Consider the following 16,228-nt stretch of genomic DNA (forward strand, 5'->3'; position numbering starts at 1 on the left):
TTTTTCGAACCAAAAGCTGTTGACAGATATTTTAAGCACTGATTAACTTTAAGTTTAAATGACACACTGAATCGATGGCGGGAACAACAGGCCGATGCTGATAACACCATCGTCGCAAAACAAAACAAAAAAAAAAATTAGCTGTTGCTTCCTCACAACACCAACTCAGCCTTTTCCGGATTCGTTACCAGCTACACAGATAATTAGTGAATTCTGCTTTATTTCCCTATTTCATACGCAATACGAAGCACGCAGTATGCATTGCCATTCTCCTCGATCAGCTGAACTGGACAACGACGTCGTATTTTAAGAAATGGCACATAGATGTGCTTGCAAACTTAATTCATGTCTGGTAATTACGGCGTTATACAAGCATTATGCTCATGTTTTACAGTGAAGCAAGTAGCCTCTAATTAGTCGGTGTTTTTTCGTATCCCCGTCTGTTAGCAAAATACGTGGGCCGATAAGGCGGCAGTACAGGGCCGGGAGCAGTGTCCCGTACCCCCGTAAGGCAGGGGGCTTCAAGCGGTCAGCAAAGTGAAGCGACCAGTGCATACAGTCTTTGGAATCACGCATACAACACACAAAGAAAGGGTACGTTTTAATGAAGAACAAGCGCAGCACAATCACCCGGACTACGTAACTGGTGATACGGCGTTACTGATAACGATGCGAAGAATGTAGCGCAGCCCGCATACGTTTCGCGGTAAAGATTACTGTTGCGAAATCTTCCGCGCCGACGGCAGATTGCGACGTGGTTGTTGTCCCTGGGCTTCCGTATGCAAAAGAACAAGCCTATAGCAATTGATTTCGTTGTTCTTGGAGCACCGTGATGGGGGCCGGCGTGCTGCCAAAACTACCATTACTCCAATAACTCCCAAATTACTATTACTATAATTATTATACTAAAGCTATAAAGCAGCACATGCCCCCCTCCCCACCCTCTCTGCAGTTGCAGTGGTAGTTTTCAATAGCTTCGCTGGACATGCACTTTGGCAGGGCAGTGATATCGAGTCAATTTTTTTAGGCGTCTTGGGAGAACGACAAGTGACACTGACGTTCAGTGTAGAGGAAATGTGATTCAAGCGTGCACACTTTGCAAAATCTTATGCGGGGAAAGTTTTGAGCTGTGTATTACCATGGTGCTTATTACCAGTTGCAGATTTCTAAACTTCGCACTTCTATATCCCTTTTTTCAAGTGTAATCATTTCCTACAGTTATGAAAGATTCCATATCCCGAATCAAAATTTTGTTTGCTGCAGCGATTATGATCGAAATTTGTCTCTTAAATGCCAGAAATGTCGTACAAATCAGTTCAGCGGCTTTCTCATAAAAGAATTCTTGTGATTTACATGTATTCGAGTCGCTGGCATGGGAGATAGGCTCCAGGTTAAAGCTTGATATTAAAACATGCATCAAACAGCTTCCATAGGAAACTCATGAAACAGAACGCTCACGTATACGCAAGCCTACCGCCACAGCGGTGAACAAATAAAGAAACCGCAGAAGCTGTAGTCAGAAAAAAAAAAAAAATGTTCGACGGAAGCATCGCGGCAGGACTTATCTCGGCCAGACATCTTATGCGGAATGCCGACGAGGTGTCTGGGCCAGAGGTCTAGCGAAATAGGCGAGTCATCGTCAATCAAGCAAGTAGCTGGCGGTCTTCGAGATAAGGTCGATACATAGGCGCCCGCGTTTCCAAGGGCCGAGGTGAAGCCACAGTGTCAATATGCGTGTGCGTGGGTGTGCGCGCGTGGTTCCTTTTATTGTTGTTTCTTTAGTTGTACGTCATGTCATACGTCATGGCGGCAATTTCGAATGTTTAAGGCCGATACGCACCGTGGTGGTAAAAAAAAAAGCAAACTGACGAAGTGTCTATAATTCCTGGGCATTGCAGCTCTCAGGAGCATCGTGCGCGGAAATACGCTGGCCGTACTCGTAGCAGGCATAAGGTCTCCGGCCAAAAGCAGCCATCATCTGCACTCATTTAGGGCCAGGACCGCCGCTTGACGCCTTCGTAGTTGTCTCATTCCTTGGTGATAAAGCAGTTGCGTTTTGCTGCAACCAGCCATCTTTTGTGGCCTGGTCAAGTATGACGGTCACCAAAGGTGTTGCTATTGCGAACTCAACGATTGGCGTCGTCTCGAAGGCTGCGAAATGCCTGTATTTGCGTGAAAGCCGGCTGCTGTGAGTTGCATGCCTCATCTCCACTAGAGAGAGATGCAAATGAGAGAAAGGCAGGGAGGTTAACCAGACTTAAAACCTCCGGTTTGCTACCCTGCACTAGGGGAAGGGAAAGGGGAAGTAAAGACGGAAAGAAGAGCGTGACAAAAATAAAAGCGTGAGAAAAAAAATATGAAAAGGGATGCAATGGGGTCAATATAGTCTTTCTAATAGGCCACCAGGCCACTAGGCTCCACTAGGCTGCCGATCCAGCTGCCAGAGGAATCAGGGGCGGCGGTGTTCACGTACAGTGTGGTCATTGTGGTAGTAACGGTAGCCGGCTTTACCACTGCGGTGCCTTGGAGGGTCAAGTAGCCCCTTGTAGTATATCCTCGCCAAGGGAAGCGTGGATGGCGTTCGCAGGCAGAAAGGGCACGAGACATGAGGGGCCGGAACTCTGTGGCAGGTCGAAGTACGGCGCCACCGCTTGACGCGTGCGAAGGTGCTAATCATAACATGGAGCTGCTGTGTCAGCTTGGCGACGGCGTGGAGGAGATCACCGGTACAGTCCTGCCCTAGAGCTGATGAGGAGGCTTGGACGTCGTCTCAGAACGGTGTGGTGGCTACTAGCGACGGTGGGAGGGTAGCGGGCTCCGTAACACGTGAAATGTGCACGGTGTTACTTCGCATGAGGGACACACTAAGTCGAAAAACCACCAGCACGCACTGAAGGCTGCAACCCATTAAGGCAGGTTAGTTCGTCGTAGATTGCACCATTGTAATGGAGAGAAGCAGACGACAGAACGACACACTTTTTGCTGCTACTGATGACGACCGTCGTCTTTGGCACATATGCATTCACGCGGATTAGCCAAGGGTCGGGCAGATTTCACACATGTGCGAAGTTAATAAATATCACAAATACGACGCTCCCAACGCGTCCTTTACATCTCACGCGACCGCTGTCCGAGCGCCCCAGCCCAAGTGCGCCTCTGTCTTGATGCATTACAGAATTATTTTATCACTTGGCTGTGTTGATTTACGGAAGTCGACTCCTGTCTTGTTTCTTATTTTTTTATTCTTATATTAAGCTGCTCAAGACCAGGCACTCTCAAATCCGCGATGTTGCCACTAGTTCTTGTCACGTTTCAGTTAACGTGGAGCACAGATAACGCACAAAATAAGCGAAAGGATAAGGAATTCGCAGCACTAGCCCAGCCAGCTGCACCTTTGAGTTTACGCGCCCTTTCTGAAGATAAACCTTCCAGGAGGTGCTTCCACCTGGCCTACAGTATAAGAAATAATGTTTGGCGCCGTTGTAGCCTCCGTGATCCCGCATGCCATGACGCGGCGACGTTGGTTTCGGTTTCCGGCAATGATTGTTGCCTTGGCCTCGTTTACTCCCAGAAGCTTCCAGTAGAGTGTCATTACGGTCAAATGGTTGAAATACTCTGAAGGTTCGTTTCGTCACAGGTGTGCGATTACGCAGGTTACAATTTAAGTACCTGATTCTGCCACTGTAGCAGTTTAAGATCGCGTCAAAGATCCCCCCCCCCCCCTTTTTTTTGAGCAGTAATCGCCCACTTAATGTTGCCATATAATGTAATTTGCAAAAAAGTGTTCTGGAGCTGGTTTCGCTTCTCGTCTCCCGCAGGATATGAATGTTCACATGGTTCCCCCAGCCCCAAAGGGCCATTTCAAGCGCCATCGAACTTTTCGATTTCGATTGGCTCCCTATCACAGCTCGCAGAACTGAGGGAATCACGATCGAAAGGCCGCTGTGTAACTGAGGTACTGGTATGATTTTGCGACTTGGCCCGACTAACTCACAATTGCTGATTCCTGTCTCTTTTCTACTTTCGCTGGGCTGTTTGGCAGGCCTCATTCCTTCACAGGCATTAAATTATATGCGGTTTACGACTCGGTGCTCCCATATTCGTAACGTTCTGACTAGTTCGTTGCATGTTTCAGTCAACGTGTCATTTTGGAGAGACAGTTGTCTTGGAGGTGCTGCTACTGATTGCGAGTTGAAATGCGCCATCGGTGATGTTGCTTCCCGACTCTACGTGTTCTATGCGCTGGCATTGTCTAAACTGCCTGTGTTAGGTGCGGGGGCGGACGCGTTGCGAGTAATATATTTCGGGGGTGGTGTGGCTGTTGAACCCACTTGTGCGGGTGGAGGAGGAAGCAGGAAGGATGTCAGGGAATACTGGCCAAAAAATTTCGCGAGGTGGGACGTGCTCCCTGTGCCACCTCTTGGCTGCACAACTGTTTACACCCGGACCTGATCTCCGCCGCGGAAGCTAGGATATTACATATCGACACCTCTTGGCTTCGGCACTGCTGCAAAAGTCCTGCGAGGTGGAGGAAGTGCAAAAGCTATTTTTCACTTTACAAATTACAGAAGAGGGTGGTGAAGGAGAAATAAGAAATGAAATATCAACAACGGTTTACTAGTGGATGGTAACTTTGAATGAGAGATTTAAACGAAGAAGCGTTGACGACGGACGCAGTTAGTTGCATTTGATCAATGTCTTTTTGTATTTCAGCAGAAAATAATCGAGAATCAGTGCCATAAGACTGAGGAACAAACAGCGGAAGCACACCGAGGTGCCTGTTTGCAGTGTACGCACCTTTTGTAAGGAGAACGGCCGTGGAAGTGCAGCTACCCGAGATGAACTAAAGAAGCAAAATGTTATGAAACTGTTGAAGGTTCCAGGATCTGGCGTTGCCACGGCTCTCCGACGTTGGTTTCACTTTCCAGCTCCGCCCGAAAGAACTCATTGTGCGTTAGGCTTTGTTTGCTCCCAAAAGCTTCCAATACAGCGTTATTAGGCATAATCTTTGAAATTGTTGCATGGTTTGTTGTTTCGCAGGTGTCCAGTTATGTACTTTTCGACGTGGCGCCTGCTATTTTCATTCTAGTTTGCTTAGTTTGTGTCAACCTGGATTTTTTATTGTTTTTATCAGAGGTTGCTCAGAGTGCGCTGCGATGTGACTTAAGTTGCAAAAACTTCCGACTCTGGTATTGCTTCTCGGCTCCCGCCAGAGATGTATGTTCTCTTGGAACTGTCTTTCGGAGGGCTGCAGGCCACACCTGCCGCAACATCGAGGCTGTAGCTCAGAGGTGCGCCGTACGCAGAATTGCGCTGGTCGGATTCACCGCAGGCATGTGGAAGATGGCCGAAAGCAGGCACCAGCTGGTTACCATTCATGCCAGGGCCACTGCTTGATGCCTTCGTAGTTGCCCCATTCTTTGGCGGCAAAGCAAAGTCGTTTGGCTGCAACCAGCCATCTACTGTGGTCTGGCCACACACCACGATCGCTCATAGGCGACCCAAATCATGGCGTCGTCTTCAAAGCCTCAAAACGCTCGTATTTCCACGAAAGCAGGTTGCAGTACATCAATTGCAGTACCTATCTCCGCCAGGCTGCCTGTTCAGCTGCCCGAGGAAGGACGGCAGTGTCCACACACAATGGGGACGTTGTGATAGTAACGGCAGCCGGCTCTACCACCAAGGAAGAGTAGTCGGCGACGCTATTTGCCTTGGAGCACGAAGTTACAGCTCGCATACGATATCCTCGACACGGTAAGCGTGGACGGCGTTACCAAGGAGGACGGGTCCAAGAGAAATGGGCTGAAGCGCTGTCGCAGTGCGAGGTCGAAGTAATTAAAGCGCAAGCGCTCACGGTAGCGAAGGCGCTAATCATAACCTTGAGCTGTTGTGTCAGCTTGGCGATGGATAGGAAGAGATCACCTGTACAGTCGTGGCCTAGAACCGCCGAGGATGCTTGGACTTCGTCTCGGGATGGTGTGGTGTGTAGTCGGGACGGTGGTTGGTAGCGGACCTCACAACTGATGAAGCGAGTCCGGTGTTTCGTGCCAGGAGAGACTCTGCACGCCGTAGAACCAAGAGGACGCACAGAAAGCTGGAACCCCTTAAGGCAGGTTAATTCGTTGTGGACTTCGCCAATGCAACATGGAGAGAAACAGACCACGCCGACCCTGCTGCTGATGAAGACGACATTAACGTTTTTTGCACATAAACACTCCAGTTGATTGGCCAAGAGTCGGGCCGATTTTACAGATGCGCTAAGCGAATTAACACGTCGCAGTTTCGTGAGAACGGCGAATTACCGATAGCGATAGCAAATTATTAGATAGATGTACGAAGTAATGATGGTAGTTTTATCAGTCGTATCAACTTCTAAACATTCTCTTATGAACTAAATCAACATTGACAGAATGTGTAAGCGCGACTGAACCAGCACGGAGAAAGAAACGTTCACACATGGACAGTGCATATAATGTGTAAGCGCGGCAGTCCTCGTTTAGTCGTGCTTACACATTTTGTCATGTATTCAAACCAACTAGCCCGCAAAGGTATTTTAATTAGAAGGCACGGTGTCACGCGCGCATAGGTAAACATGAACACACCTCGCTGGATGAGCGCGGAAATTCGCTGTCACAACACTGGAGTGAGGAATTGCGGCAGCAGCAGCGAGCGAATTGACCTTCGTGCATCTCACCTCAACGCGAACGAAACGTCGAAAGCACAGCGCATACGATGCTACCGGCACTACTCGCAGCCTGCAAACGTCGTAGATCGCTTTCAATATACGGCGCCCACACGGCCGCGCCGTAAGCAGCAGCCGTAAGAGAAGAAAGCGCGTCCCTTTTCTTAACCGTCATCTTTCGCCTCATCCCATGCATCGCGCGCACGGAGGGAGGAAACTAAGGAGCGCGCTGGGAGAAAAGTGTGGCGGAAATGACGTAGTAGGTTCTCATTTTTTTGCTGCTTTTAAATTTTTTTTTTTTGCTGTATGGCCACGCCTTTTGGGCCACAATGGCGGCGTTGTTCTGATTTTGAGCGCTCACACGTGTTGCTCTGGTAGGTTTCGTGCCGTGGCAAAGGCGTTGTGGGGGCGGGTTGGCGTTAGCCACCGTGTCTTGTTGCGCTGTGTTACCTGCACCGTGCTCTGCCGGATGTTGCACGAGCGCGCGTGCTCCGCGCGCGAAACCACGCGCCGCGCGGCGTGGTTTCGCGAAAGATGTAAACAAGAGAGGAGGGTGGCACAAAAGGCGGAGCATCGCCATGAGCAACGCCAACTTCTGGCTTCACTTTTGCTTCACAAAGAGTGACGTCAGGGCCTCTCCTTAGTTTCCTTCCTCCGTGCATCGCGCGCGACAGGAGAGGGTGCGCTTCCGGCCCTCCTTCCTGGGTCGCACACGAGATTGAGCCGCGTACTGCATGCGGCGCGTGGTGACGGTTTTATCGCCTTTGGACTTTGCACGGGGCCTCACGGCGACGGTCGAAATACGCCTGGAGTGTCCATATAATTGTTATCGCAATAATATAAAAATACGACTCTCCGAACACGTGCTTCTTCTTTCCACGCGCCCGAGCTCAAGTGCGCCTCGTATTTTTCATGAGATGCATTACAGCATTGTTTTATGACTTGGCTCTGTTTACTCACGGAAGCCGAATCCTGTTTCGTTTCTAATTTCTGAACACGTTTCGCTTGGTGATATCGAAGACCTCCCTTTCTGAGGGGTGTTATATTATAGTGCTTACCACAAAGTGCTCTTAAATCAGTGATGTCGCCAATAGCACTTTTCACGTTTCAGTTAACGTGGATCACGAAACAACGCACAAAATAAGCCAAAGAATAAGAAACTAACAGCACCAGCCCCAACGAGCTGGGCGTTTAAGTTTACGAACCCGTTGATAAGAGTAGTGATCCAGGAAGTGCTGCCGCCTAGTGTAAATTTAGCAAAACAATTTTTTGATGCGGTTATGGCCTCTGTGATTTGGTATTGCGATAGCGCTACGACGTTGGTTTCGATTTCTGGCTTGTCTCAGAAGTACTTCCTTACTCCCAAAAGCCTCCACTATATATAGAGCATTATTACGTCGAAATGGTTGAAATACTCGCAAGCTTCGTTGTCTCAGAGGTGTGGAATTGCGCAGGTTACGGCTTGGGGGCCTGATTCTGCCACTCTAGGGGTTTCAGGTCGCGTCAAGCTTCTGTTTTTTTTTTTGAGCGGTAATTGCCCAGTACGTACTGCCATCTGACGTAATTTGCAAAAAAGTGTTCCAGCGGCGGTTTCGCTTTCTCGTCTCCTGCCAGATATAAACGTTCTATTGGTTCCCACGGCCACAAAGGGCAATTTGAAACGCCATAGAATTTTTCGATTTCGATTGGCTCCCTACCCCAGCTAGAAATAACGATCGAAAAGCCGCCGTGTGACTGGGTTGTCTGTATGGTTTTATGACTTGGCGTTGCTCACTCACAAAAGCCGATTCATATCTCGTTTCTAAATTATAAATGTGTTTCGCTGGGCCGTTTGGCAGACGTTGTTCTGTCAGATGCTTTAAAGTATCCTGTTTACGACTAGGCGCTCACAAGTTCGCGACGTTCTCACTAGTTCTTCACATGTTTCAGTTAACGTGCTTATTCGTAAAGAATGTCTGGGTGGTACTGCTGCATAACGAGAGTTCAAATGCGCCGTCACTGGTTTTGCTTTCCGGCTCAAGCTGTTCTGCTCCCTAGCAACATTCTGCGCAAGGTCTAGGCGCGGTGGCGTATCCAGGAACTTTTTTTCTGGGATGTCGATCATGTCGACGGTGATGGCACACCATCAGAAGTCACTGCTGTATACCTTAACCTGCCCGGATTTGTTTGCTGTAGACTCATTTGCAACTCGAAACATTGTCTTCTTTTTCGGCCTGATTCAAGTAAGAGCTCTGTGGGTAGTTCTGCCAATTAACATGCCTGTTATCTGTGAACGTCATTTTTACACCTCGAGCAGACCCTTTGGTTCAAGAAGTATTATACTTACTTGATATTTCATCATCATCGTTGTTGTCGTCGTCGCAGTAATCATCATCATCATCCCGGATACGCCCACTGCAGGGCAAATGGCCTCTCCCATACTTCTCCACCAACCCCGATCATGTAGTAATTGTGGCCATGTCGTCCCTGCAAACTTCATAATCTCATCCGCTCACCTAACTTCCTGCCGCTCCCTGCTACGCTTCCCTTTCCTTGGAATCCAGTCCGTAACCCTTAATGACCATCGGTTATCTTCCCTCCTCATTACATGTCCTGCCCATGCCCATTTCTTTTTCTTGATTACAACTAAGATCTCATTAACTCGTGTTTTTAATTTCTCTGATATTTACTCGATATAACCCCGGACTTCTCGGCGGAACGTTGCTGAAGCTGTTGGCGGTTGCTGGCGCGAGCGTCCTCTCGATTCAGAAGGCGTTCGATGGCAGCAAGCTGGTGGCGGCCCCTGGTGCGCGGTGCGCAGACTAATCGTCCTTTAAGGTATATACGCCACATAACGAGTTTATTTAACCATTAATTATTTCAAACACCCAGACAAACACGCCAGGTGAAGACTTGGAAGTGTTCATCAGTGTCCGAACATGCAAAGCCTCAGTCTATAGCGCCAATGCTTTTACAGTAAAAGCTCGTTAATTCGAACCGCAAGGGGAAGCTCCTTGAGTTCGAGTTAAAGAAAGTTCGAACTAACGAAAGTGAAGGACAGCAACAGTATACTGCGATTTGGGAGCAGTAGGGCATGTCAGAAAGTGATGGCGTATGCTGCGGGCACACGCCATCTTCAAGTCGAAGCTCTGGGTACGACTGTGCCCCACCACCGATGTCCACCGAAACGAACGTTAGCCGAGGCTTAACACCATCACAATGAATCGCGATGGCCGATACCTCCTAATCTGAAAACAGAGGTGCACAACCGATGAAGACTGCCGAGACAAAGACGCTGAACATGTGAAGGTGGCGAAGGCCCTGATTCGTTGGTTCTTGATTGCAAGCGCAGCTGCGACGTACTTGATTCGCTGTGTTTTGGCGCTTGCCGTGCCATCTCCGCACAACATTAGCAGCTGTACAAGATTTGTAAAGCCTCCGAGATTCGCAACGGGCAAGAAGTCTTGGAGGTTACGTAGAACGGAGAGGCGGCAGCCGCCGCTGGCTTCTGGCTGACCCCGTGCAGGTCAGATTTTTTTCCAATTTTGCCTTCTCTCGCCGTTCTCTCCGTTTCGGAGGCAATACAGCCTTGTGTGTAGGCAGTAGGCGTGTTTCTCTGGCCGTGTGCCAGGCGAGCGTAGTTCGAATTATCCGTGAGGTAACCTTCTCGCGTTCGAATTAACGGACTTTTTTATACATAGACTTCTGTGGAGCTTGGCCGAACCAAATCGTACAGTTCGAATTATCCATAAATTCGAATTATTGAAGTTCGAATTAACGAGCTTTCACTGTATTTGAAACACTGACGGATACAAGTGATTTTGTCATAGCGCTGGCTCCAGGTTGAGGCTTGTCAGTCCTTTCGATGCAAATCAGCAGGTGTGTTTATGTAAATACACTACAGTTTAATGAACTGTGGTAAGACGCCGGAAGGATCCGCCAATGAAGGTGCGCACGAGATGTATGTACAAAAGGGCGCTGAGAGAAGGGCCAGCCATTTCCCGTGTCGTTCTAACAATTAGCAATTGCGACATCACGTGAAACTGAAGGTTACAGCAGTGAACGTAGCGGGTGCTTCTCAGACACCTGCGCCCATTGACGGCCGGAGACCACTGACAATATCTTTCTGCCTGCCATTCTTTCGAGGTTTGCGTATCACGTTGCCGAGAGGAGTGAACTTGTAAATCACGCCGCCTTCTTTCGTCGCATCAACAGGAACGCAAGGGTCACCACCTTTTTCTTGCAAGTGTTGCAGTTCCAAAGGTGGCACTTTGAAGCACGGATCGATGACTGTGACGTGGCCATTCTCCTGTAAAATAAAATAAAATCTATAATGTAACACGGAAACCTTGATCTGGGTGCGTTCACCTTGCTGACAATGATGTTAAATGTCTGAAGACAAAGAAACGTAGAAGCAACGCACACGACAGGACAGGAATTGACTGACAGGTGCACACGGCTGCGATGTTGATGGAAAGTACAACAGGGTCACGCGTGACAATGGACGAAAAGACAAATACTCGTTTTCAATATCTATGTCCCAATAAAACCTTGTTCTTCTACTGTGTCAATTCTTTCGTGCGCGGACAAGTTCTACCTGACCGTGACTTGCTTGAAACCTATGTTTTTATGCATGTGTCTGTCAGCGCCTCTCCTGTGGTATGCGTTCCCTTTGAGTCTAACGAGGGCAGCATAAAGTTTATCGATTATCGGGAGAATACAAGAAAAAACTGCATATTCCAACAACTTCGGAAATAGACCCTATGTGAAATATTTCCCAGGTCGCTGACTGTCTAGATCTCGCATCGTTCAGGGTTCTGCATAGCGTTGCCAGGGACCCACGTGATGGTGAAAGGCGTCGCATACACCAGCGAGCGTGGGACAACAGCAGCAAGATGACGATAATATGACGGTGTGGGCATGGTGGCTCGTCTTGTTTTGTGCCTCGTTGAAGAAACATTAGAGCCTGCTTTGTTGTGACGTTAGCCGATCCCGAAGGCGGTAGAATGACGTGCAACGCCCAAGTATACCGTCAGGTACTTCGAGGAAAGGGCTGGAGAATGTGAGTCGATCGATGAAGAAGTGCAGTTAAACACAGAAACTGCAGATACTGTGTTTGTGCAGTTGACACAGCAGTTAAACACAACATCTGCATCTGCAGATGCAAACAGAGCCAGATGCAGCCACGAGGGAATGATGGGAGAAACTGGCCCTCGCTCGCTCATATAAGCAGCTTGTTGCTACTCGATGTGACGCATGCAAATGACGGTCTGTGGCCGAATAAAAAAATATGACGTTCGCGCACGTGACCACGGAGGAAGGAAAGAACTAGGAGGGGGCTTTTCCGCAACACGATCGAAGCCAAATGAGTTGGTCCAACCCCGTGATTGTCACGTCACAATGCGCAGCAGGTTTTCGGGCTCCCGCTGTGCTGGCAGCTGCCAGCGCAGCGGTTCTAGAGCCACCGCCGAGCAACCGAACAAGTGTCCATCGATTAAAAATCGCACGGCACTTTCAGAGGAAGAAGGCGAAGAAAATGGCTTCATGGGGGGTTGGTTTGCCAAGGTTGGTTGCATGGCGTAGTGCATCTATCCAACTTTATTTCCTTTTTCCGTGGTATGTGGTCTTGGTCGTGCTCTGTGACGAGACGTACGCGCCGATCGTCGCAAGTAGCTAGCTGCTGTTGGCTCGAAAGAAGTGCGCGTGTGGTTGTGGTTTCACCCGTAGGGGCGCATGCAGTTTGCAGTCGCCTGGTGCGTTGCGACACCATGGACTCGAGCAGATGAGGTAGGACCCTCCCACACTTATCCGTGCACGGCTTAGGAATGTCTGGGGAAAAGTTAATGGTCGTGGTTGAGCCGGCGCCGAGTGCTTGGACCATTAAGGATGCTCGGCGAAGGCAACGCAGCACTTCGGCCCCAGCTTCTTGCATATGGCGCTTCCAGACTAAGCTGACCTGGCGAAAACGGCAGTAGCCTCTTCTAGTCCAACTTCCCAAGCTTTTAATTTCATCTCATACTATCTATCTCTCCTCTCCTCACTTCTGTTCACTTTCCAATTTTTGGGTAGCAAGATAGTCAGTGTGTGGGTAGCCAGGCTTGGTCAACCATCTTTTTGCTCGCAAACCTGCTCCGTGCTGGACTAGGTAGTGGGCAGTTGGCGTTGCTGCCGCATAAAGGTACTTGTGCCGTGAGTTCTCATACTTCCCTTTTTAAATTGGCCTCTGAAAAGAGATCACACCGGTGCGACTTTCCGGTCATCCCTCCGAAGCGCCCTGGAAACATTTCGGGAGTATTACGTAACACCCAAGGAAGGGAACGCACCAATGAGAAATGGTTCCTCATTCTTGGTAGCGAAATTCTTGGCAGAGAAACTAGGATAGCGGGACAGAGATTCAAAAATGTCGTGCGGGGACCTCTGTGTAACTGAAATGTTGAAAAAGAAAGAAGAAAGCAGTTGAGGCCTAATGGTTAAAGCCTCGCGTTGCTATGCTGGGAGGGGGGGGGAGCTTTGTATTGTTTCACTATTGGACAATTGCGTTTATTTTTTAAATTTTTACTGCAGATGCCGAAATGGTGCGAGACAGGACCCCACTTACCGCAAAGTGCCTGGTGCGAGCCAAAAAAATTTTCGCATTGAAACAGCGCATATCTGCAAAATATTGCAGAACCTTTGTTTTGGTAGCAATAAGAGGAAGCAGAAGCAGTGAAGGTACGACCATCTTGAAACGTTTTTACCTTTTGTAAATGTTGAAGTAGTGCTATCCGCTGCCAGAACTTCAACATCACGGGGGTTGAGAGTCTGGCGGCATTTCTTAGGCTGTCAGCGGGTCCACCTGAAAAAGGGGAAAAAAATACCCCCATTTCTGGAACGAGTCACCAGCGGATTAACGAGAAGTTAGAATAACAGTTACAATTTCTTTAGAACCTAATCAGTGATATACGTTATTCTGTATCACGTGTCGTCACTTAACATCTCTGAATATTTGTGTAACGCTGGAATTGCGTGCATAAACTTCCAGCTGATGACAAGCGGTAGTGATGTCCATTCTACCCTTTCTCTCTTAGCGCTGAATACGGTGTGTGTGCTATGAAATAATGCACAAACTAGCCAGATTGTCTGGCGTCCTGTGACAGCTTCGCTGGTGGAACTCAATTTGAACATTATGCTAGTTCGTCATTCGCATTCGGAATGCCTTGCCGAGCTTTGAATGTCACGCCAATGTGCCAGTAACGTGTTGAAACTTTCGAGGCGTAGCTCTGACTCGAACTTCGGGATACGCAGCAGTGAAGCAAAACTCGTTTGTTTTGTTCCCCCGAACAGACTGTGTTAAATATTATCGTCCTTGAACCGTAAGAATTCTTGAGTTTTTTTTCCCAACGTTAATTCTGCGATCTATGCAGCTGTTTTATTTTTTTTTATTCCGTCCACCAGAAAAGTTGCTTGTTATATAACTATGGTTGAGGAGATGGAGATAGTTTCCTCAAAAGTGAAGATTCTCTCCTCAAGACTGACGGCCCCTCAGGACGCAGGATGCTCAGTATCTCTGCATTGGCTACCGGCACACGTGGGGATCCCGGGCAATGAAGAGGCGGACACTCTGGCAAAAAGTGCCCACCACTCAAGCGTCCCCCTCAGCCCTGCTGTAACGGCCGCAGACTTCTCGAGGCACAGGCTGCGCCGGCACATCATCGCCTGCCACCCGGACAAACGGATATCCCGGGGCCGGCCTCCACGGCCTCTTCCACAGCACGGCCTCCTACGAAGGGATGCCTCGTTGCTGCTCCGACTGCGAGTTGGCTGCTACTGGACGGCAGCCCGCCGGCACCGCCTTGGGAAAGCCACCTCGCCAGCCTGTGCCTCCTGTGGTGAACCAGAGACTCTGGAACACCTCCTGCTGGCCTGCCCTGCTCACCTGCAGCACCGCGGTCGACTTCTGTAAGAGTTCCACCGCCTGGGGCTCCCATGTTCACGACAGGAAGATATCCTCTTCCCCTGTCGTAATCAACTACCAGCCTTCCTAAGTGTCGTCGAGTACCTCGACTCGTCGGGGCTCTCGGCGAGACTATATGACATTTCTACAAAGACGGATGGCCTAACGGCCATCCCACCACCTCGGGCTTCCTGATGGGCCACTACTTCGCTTCTATCTCTACGACCCTCTACCTTTCTCCCTCCTACCCTCTCTCTCTTTTAACCCCATCCCCTCCACCCTGCTGGAGCTGAGCCGTGCTCCCGCATGGGTTGCAGAAAATAGCGCTAGCCTTTTCTCCTTCCCCTCAAGAACCACTTCTCCCTCCCTGCCATATGCCTGGATTGTTATCTCAGAAAGGGCAGCATTCCACTCTTTCAATCAAATTTAAATATTGCGCGCCCACAAATCAGCCGTATTGAATAAGGTAATTGAATCAAATATATTATATATTCCTATCAGGTGCTTTAACCTATTTTTTCGGGAATTCTAGCACGTGCAGTATTGAAGCTTCGTGATGATGCGTGGCGGTAAGCAGAAGTGCTACTTTTGATACTACCGAATTTCGGCATAGTGTAGAATTCTGCAATGGTGGCAGTTCGAGCCCGCCAGGGAGCCCGTAGCAGCCCCGCGAACCAATCAGAGTTGTCAAGATGGCGTATTCGACCCTATGAAGGAATCTGGCAGTGTGCAGAATGGTCGGATGAACCGTGTTCTTTCAGAACAAATGTTAAGGCCGACGCTGTAGTTTCCTAGTTATCCGCCCTGAAGGTGTGCTACGAAATACATTTCAGTGAAATGTTCCCGCAGCGACGCAATCGCGTCTGCGTTCTTGTATCTCACTATTCTTCAGAAAGGATAATTCAGCGGCAGATGAACATTTCTGGGAAAGTGCGATTAAACGCCGCGTCGAAAGATGCCGCCACGTACTAGCACAGGTGCTGCTCCCACCCGCGTCTGCTGCCGTTTTTTTTTTTGTACGCGTCTACGTTAGTGCGCACGCCTACCCTATGTTAGATACTTGCAGTATTCACTTGTTTGCGTATGGGATCTTCATCTGATACCCTATCCGATGTTATAACATGCTGATACGGATTCTTGTCAATTGTGAGGAAAGATACGTTGACCATCCACAACATTGTGCAAAAAAAAAAGAAAGAAGAAACGCGGGAACGGCTAAATTAGTGGCTCATAATTGACATATCGAAAGTGGGGAGTACCGATCAAGAGACTGAGCACCAATCCGAGCAGCACGGTCGAACAGGCCGACAGCAGGCAGCACCAGTACGATGAGAGCCGATACAGAAGGAACCCCTCCGATCTGCGTGCATTGCAGGTGCGGTCATATAGGTCAACTTAGGTGAAGAAAGCTACACGAATTCGCGCAAATGAGGCCCCAAAATAGGAGATCTTTCCTAGAAACAGTTGCTCGTTACTGAGGACGTATTCTCTAGAATTACTCATATTTAAAAAGAAAAGATGTTTTTGCGACCTTATGATTCTGCAATACGTACGACCTTTCGCAAAACCGAGTTCAACGTCCTTCAGACCTTCTAGAATATAAAAAGCAGCATGTTTATTGTTATCTGCGCTAT

The 16,228-nt window shown here is 48.9% G+C and overlaps 1 protein-coding gene across 2 annotated transcripts in view; it reads right to left on the reverse strand.

Annotated features, from left to right (window-relative positions):
* Positions 1-10,458: 10,458 nt before the first annotated feature.
* Positions 10,459-16,228, reverse strand: part of LOC135916511 (sodium-coupled monocarboxylate transporter 2-like) — a 64,630-nt gene continuing 58,860 nt past the window's right edge. Inside the window, exons 11-14 of one of the 2 annotated variants that reach the window (XM_070525363.1) lie at positions 15,854-15,954; positions 13,399-13,496; positions 13,260-13,312; positions 10,728-10,970 (exon numbers count right to left, since the gene is read on the reverse strand). In XM_070525363.1, coding sequence (XP_070381464.1) covers positions 10,847-10,970; positions 13,260-13,312; positions 13,399-13,496; positions 15,854-15,954 — 376 coding nt within the window. In that variant the 3' untranslated portion in view covers positions 10,728-10,846. Of the gene's footprint in view, positions 10,971-13,259; positions 13,313-13,398; positions 13,497-15,853; positions 15,955-16,228 lie in introns of both variants that reach the window. The other variant, XM_070525362.1, reaches the window with a different exon arrangement.

Source organism: Dermacentor albipictus, chromosome 9 (genome assembly GCF_038994185.2).
Source record: "Dermacentor albipictus isolate Rhodes 1998 colony chromosome 9, USDA_Dalb.pri_finalv2, whole genome shotgun sequence".
Classification (NCBI taxonomy): domain Eukaryota; kingdom Metazoa; phylum Arthropoda; class Arachnida; order Ixodida; family Ixodidae; genus Dermacentor; species Dermacentor albipictus.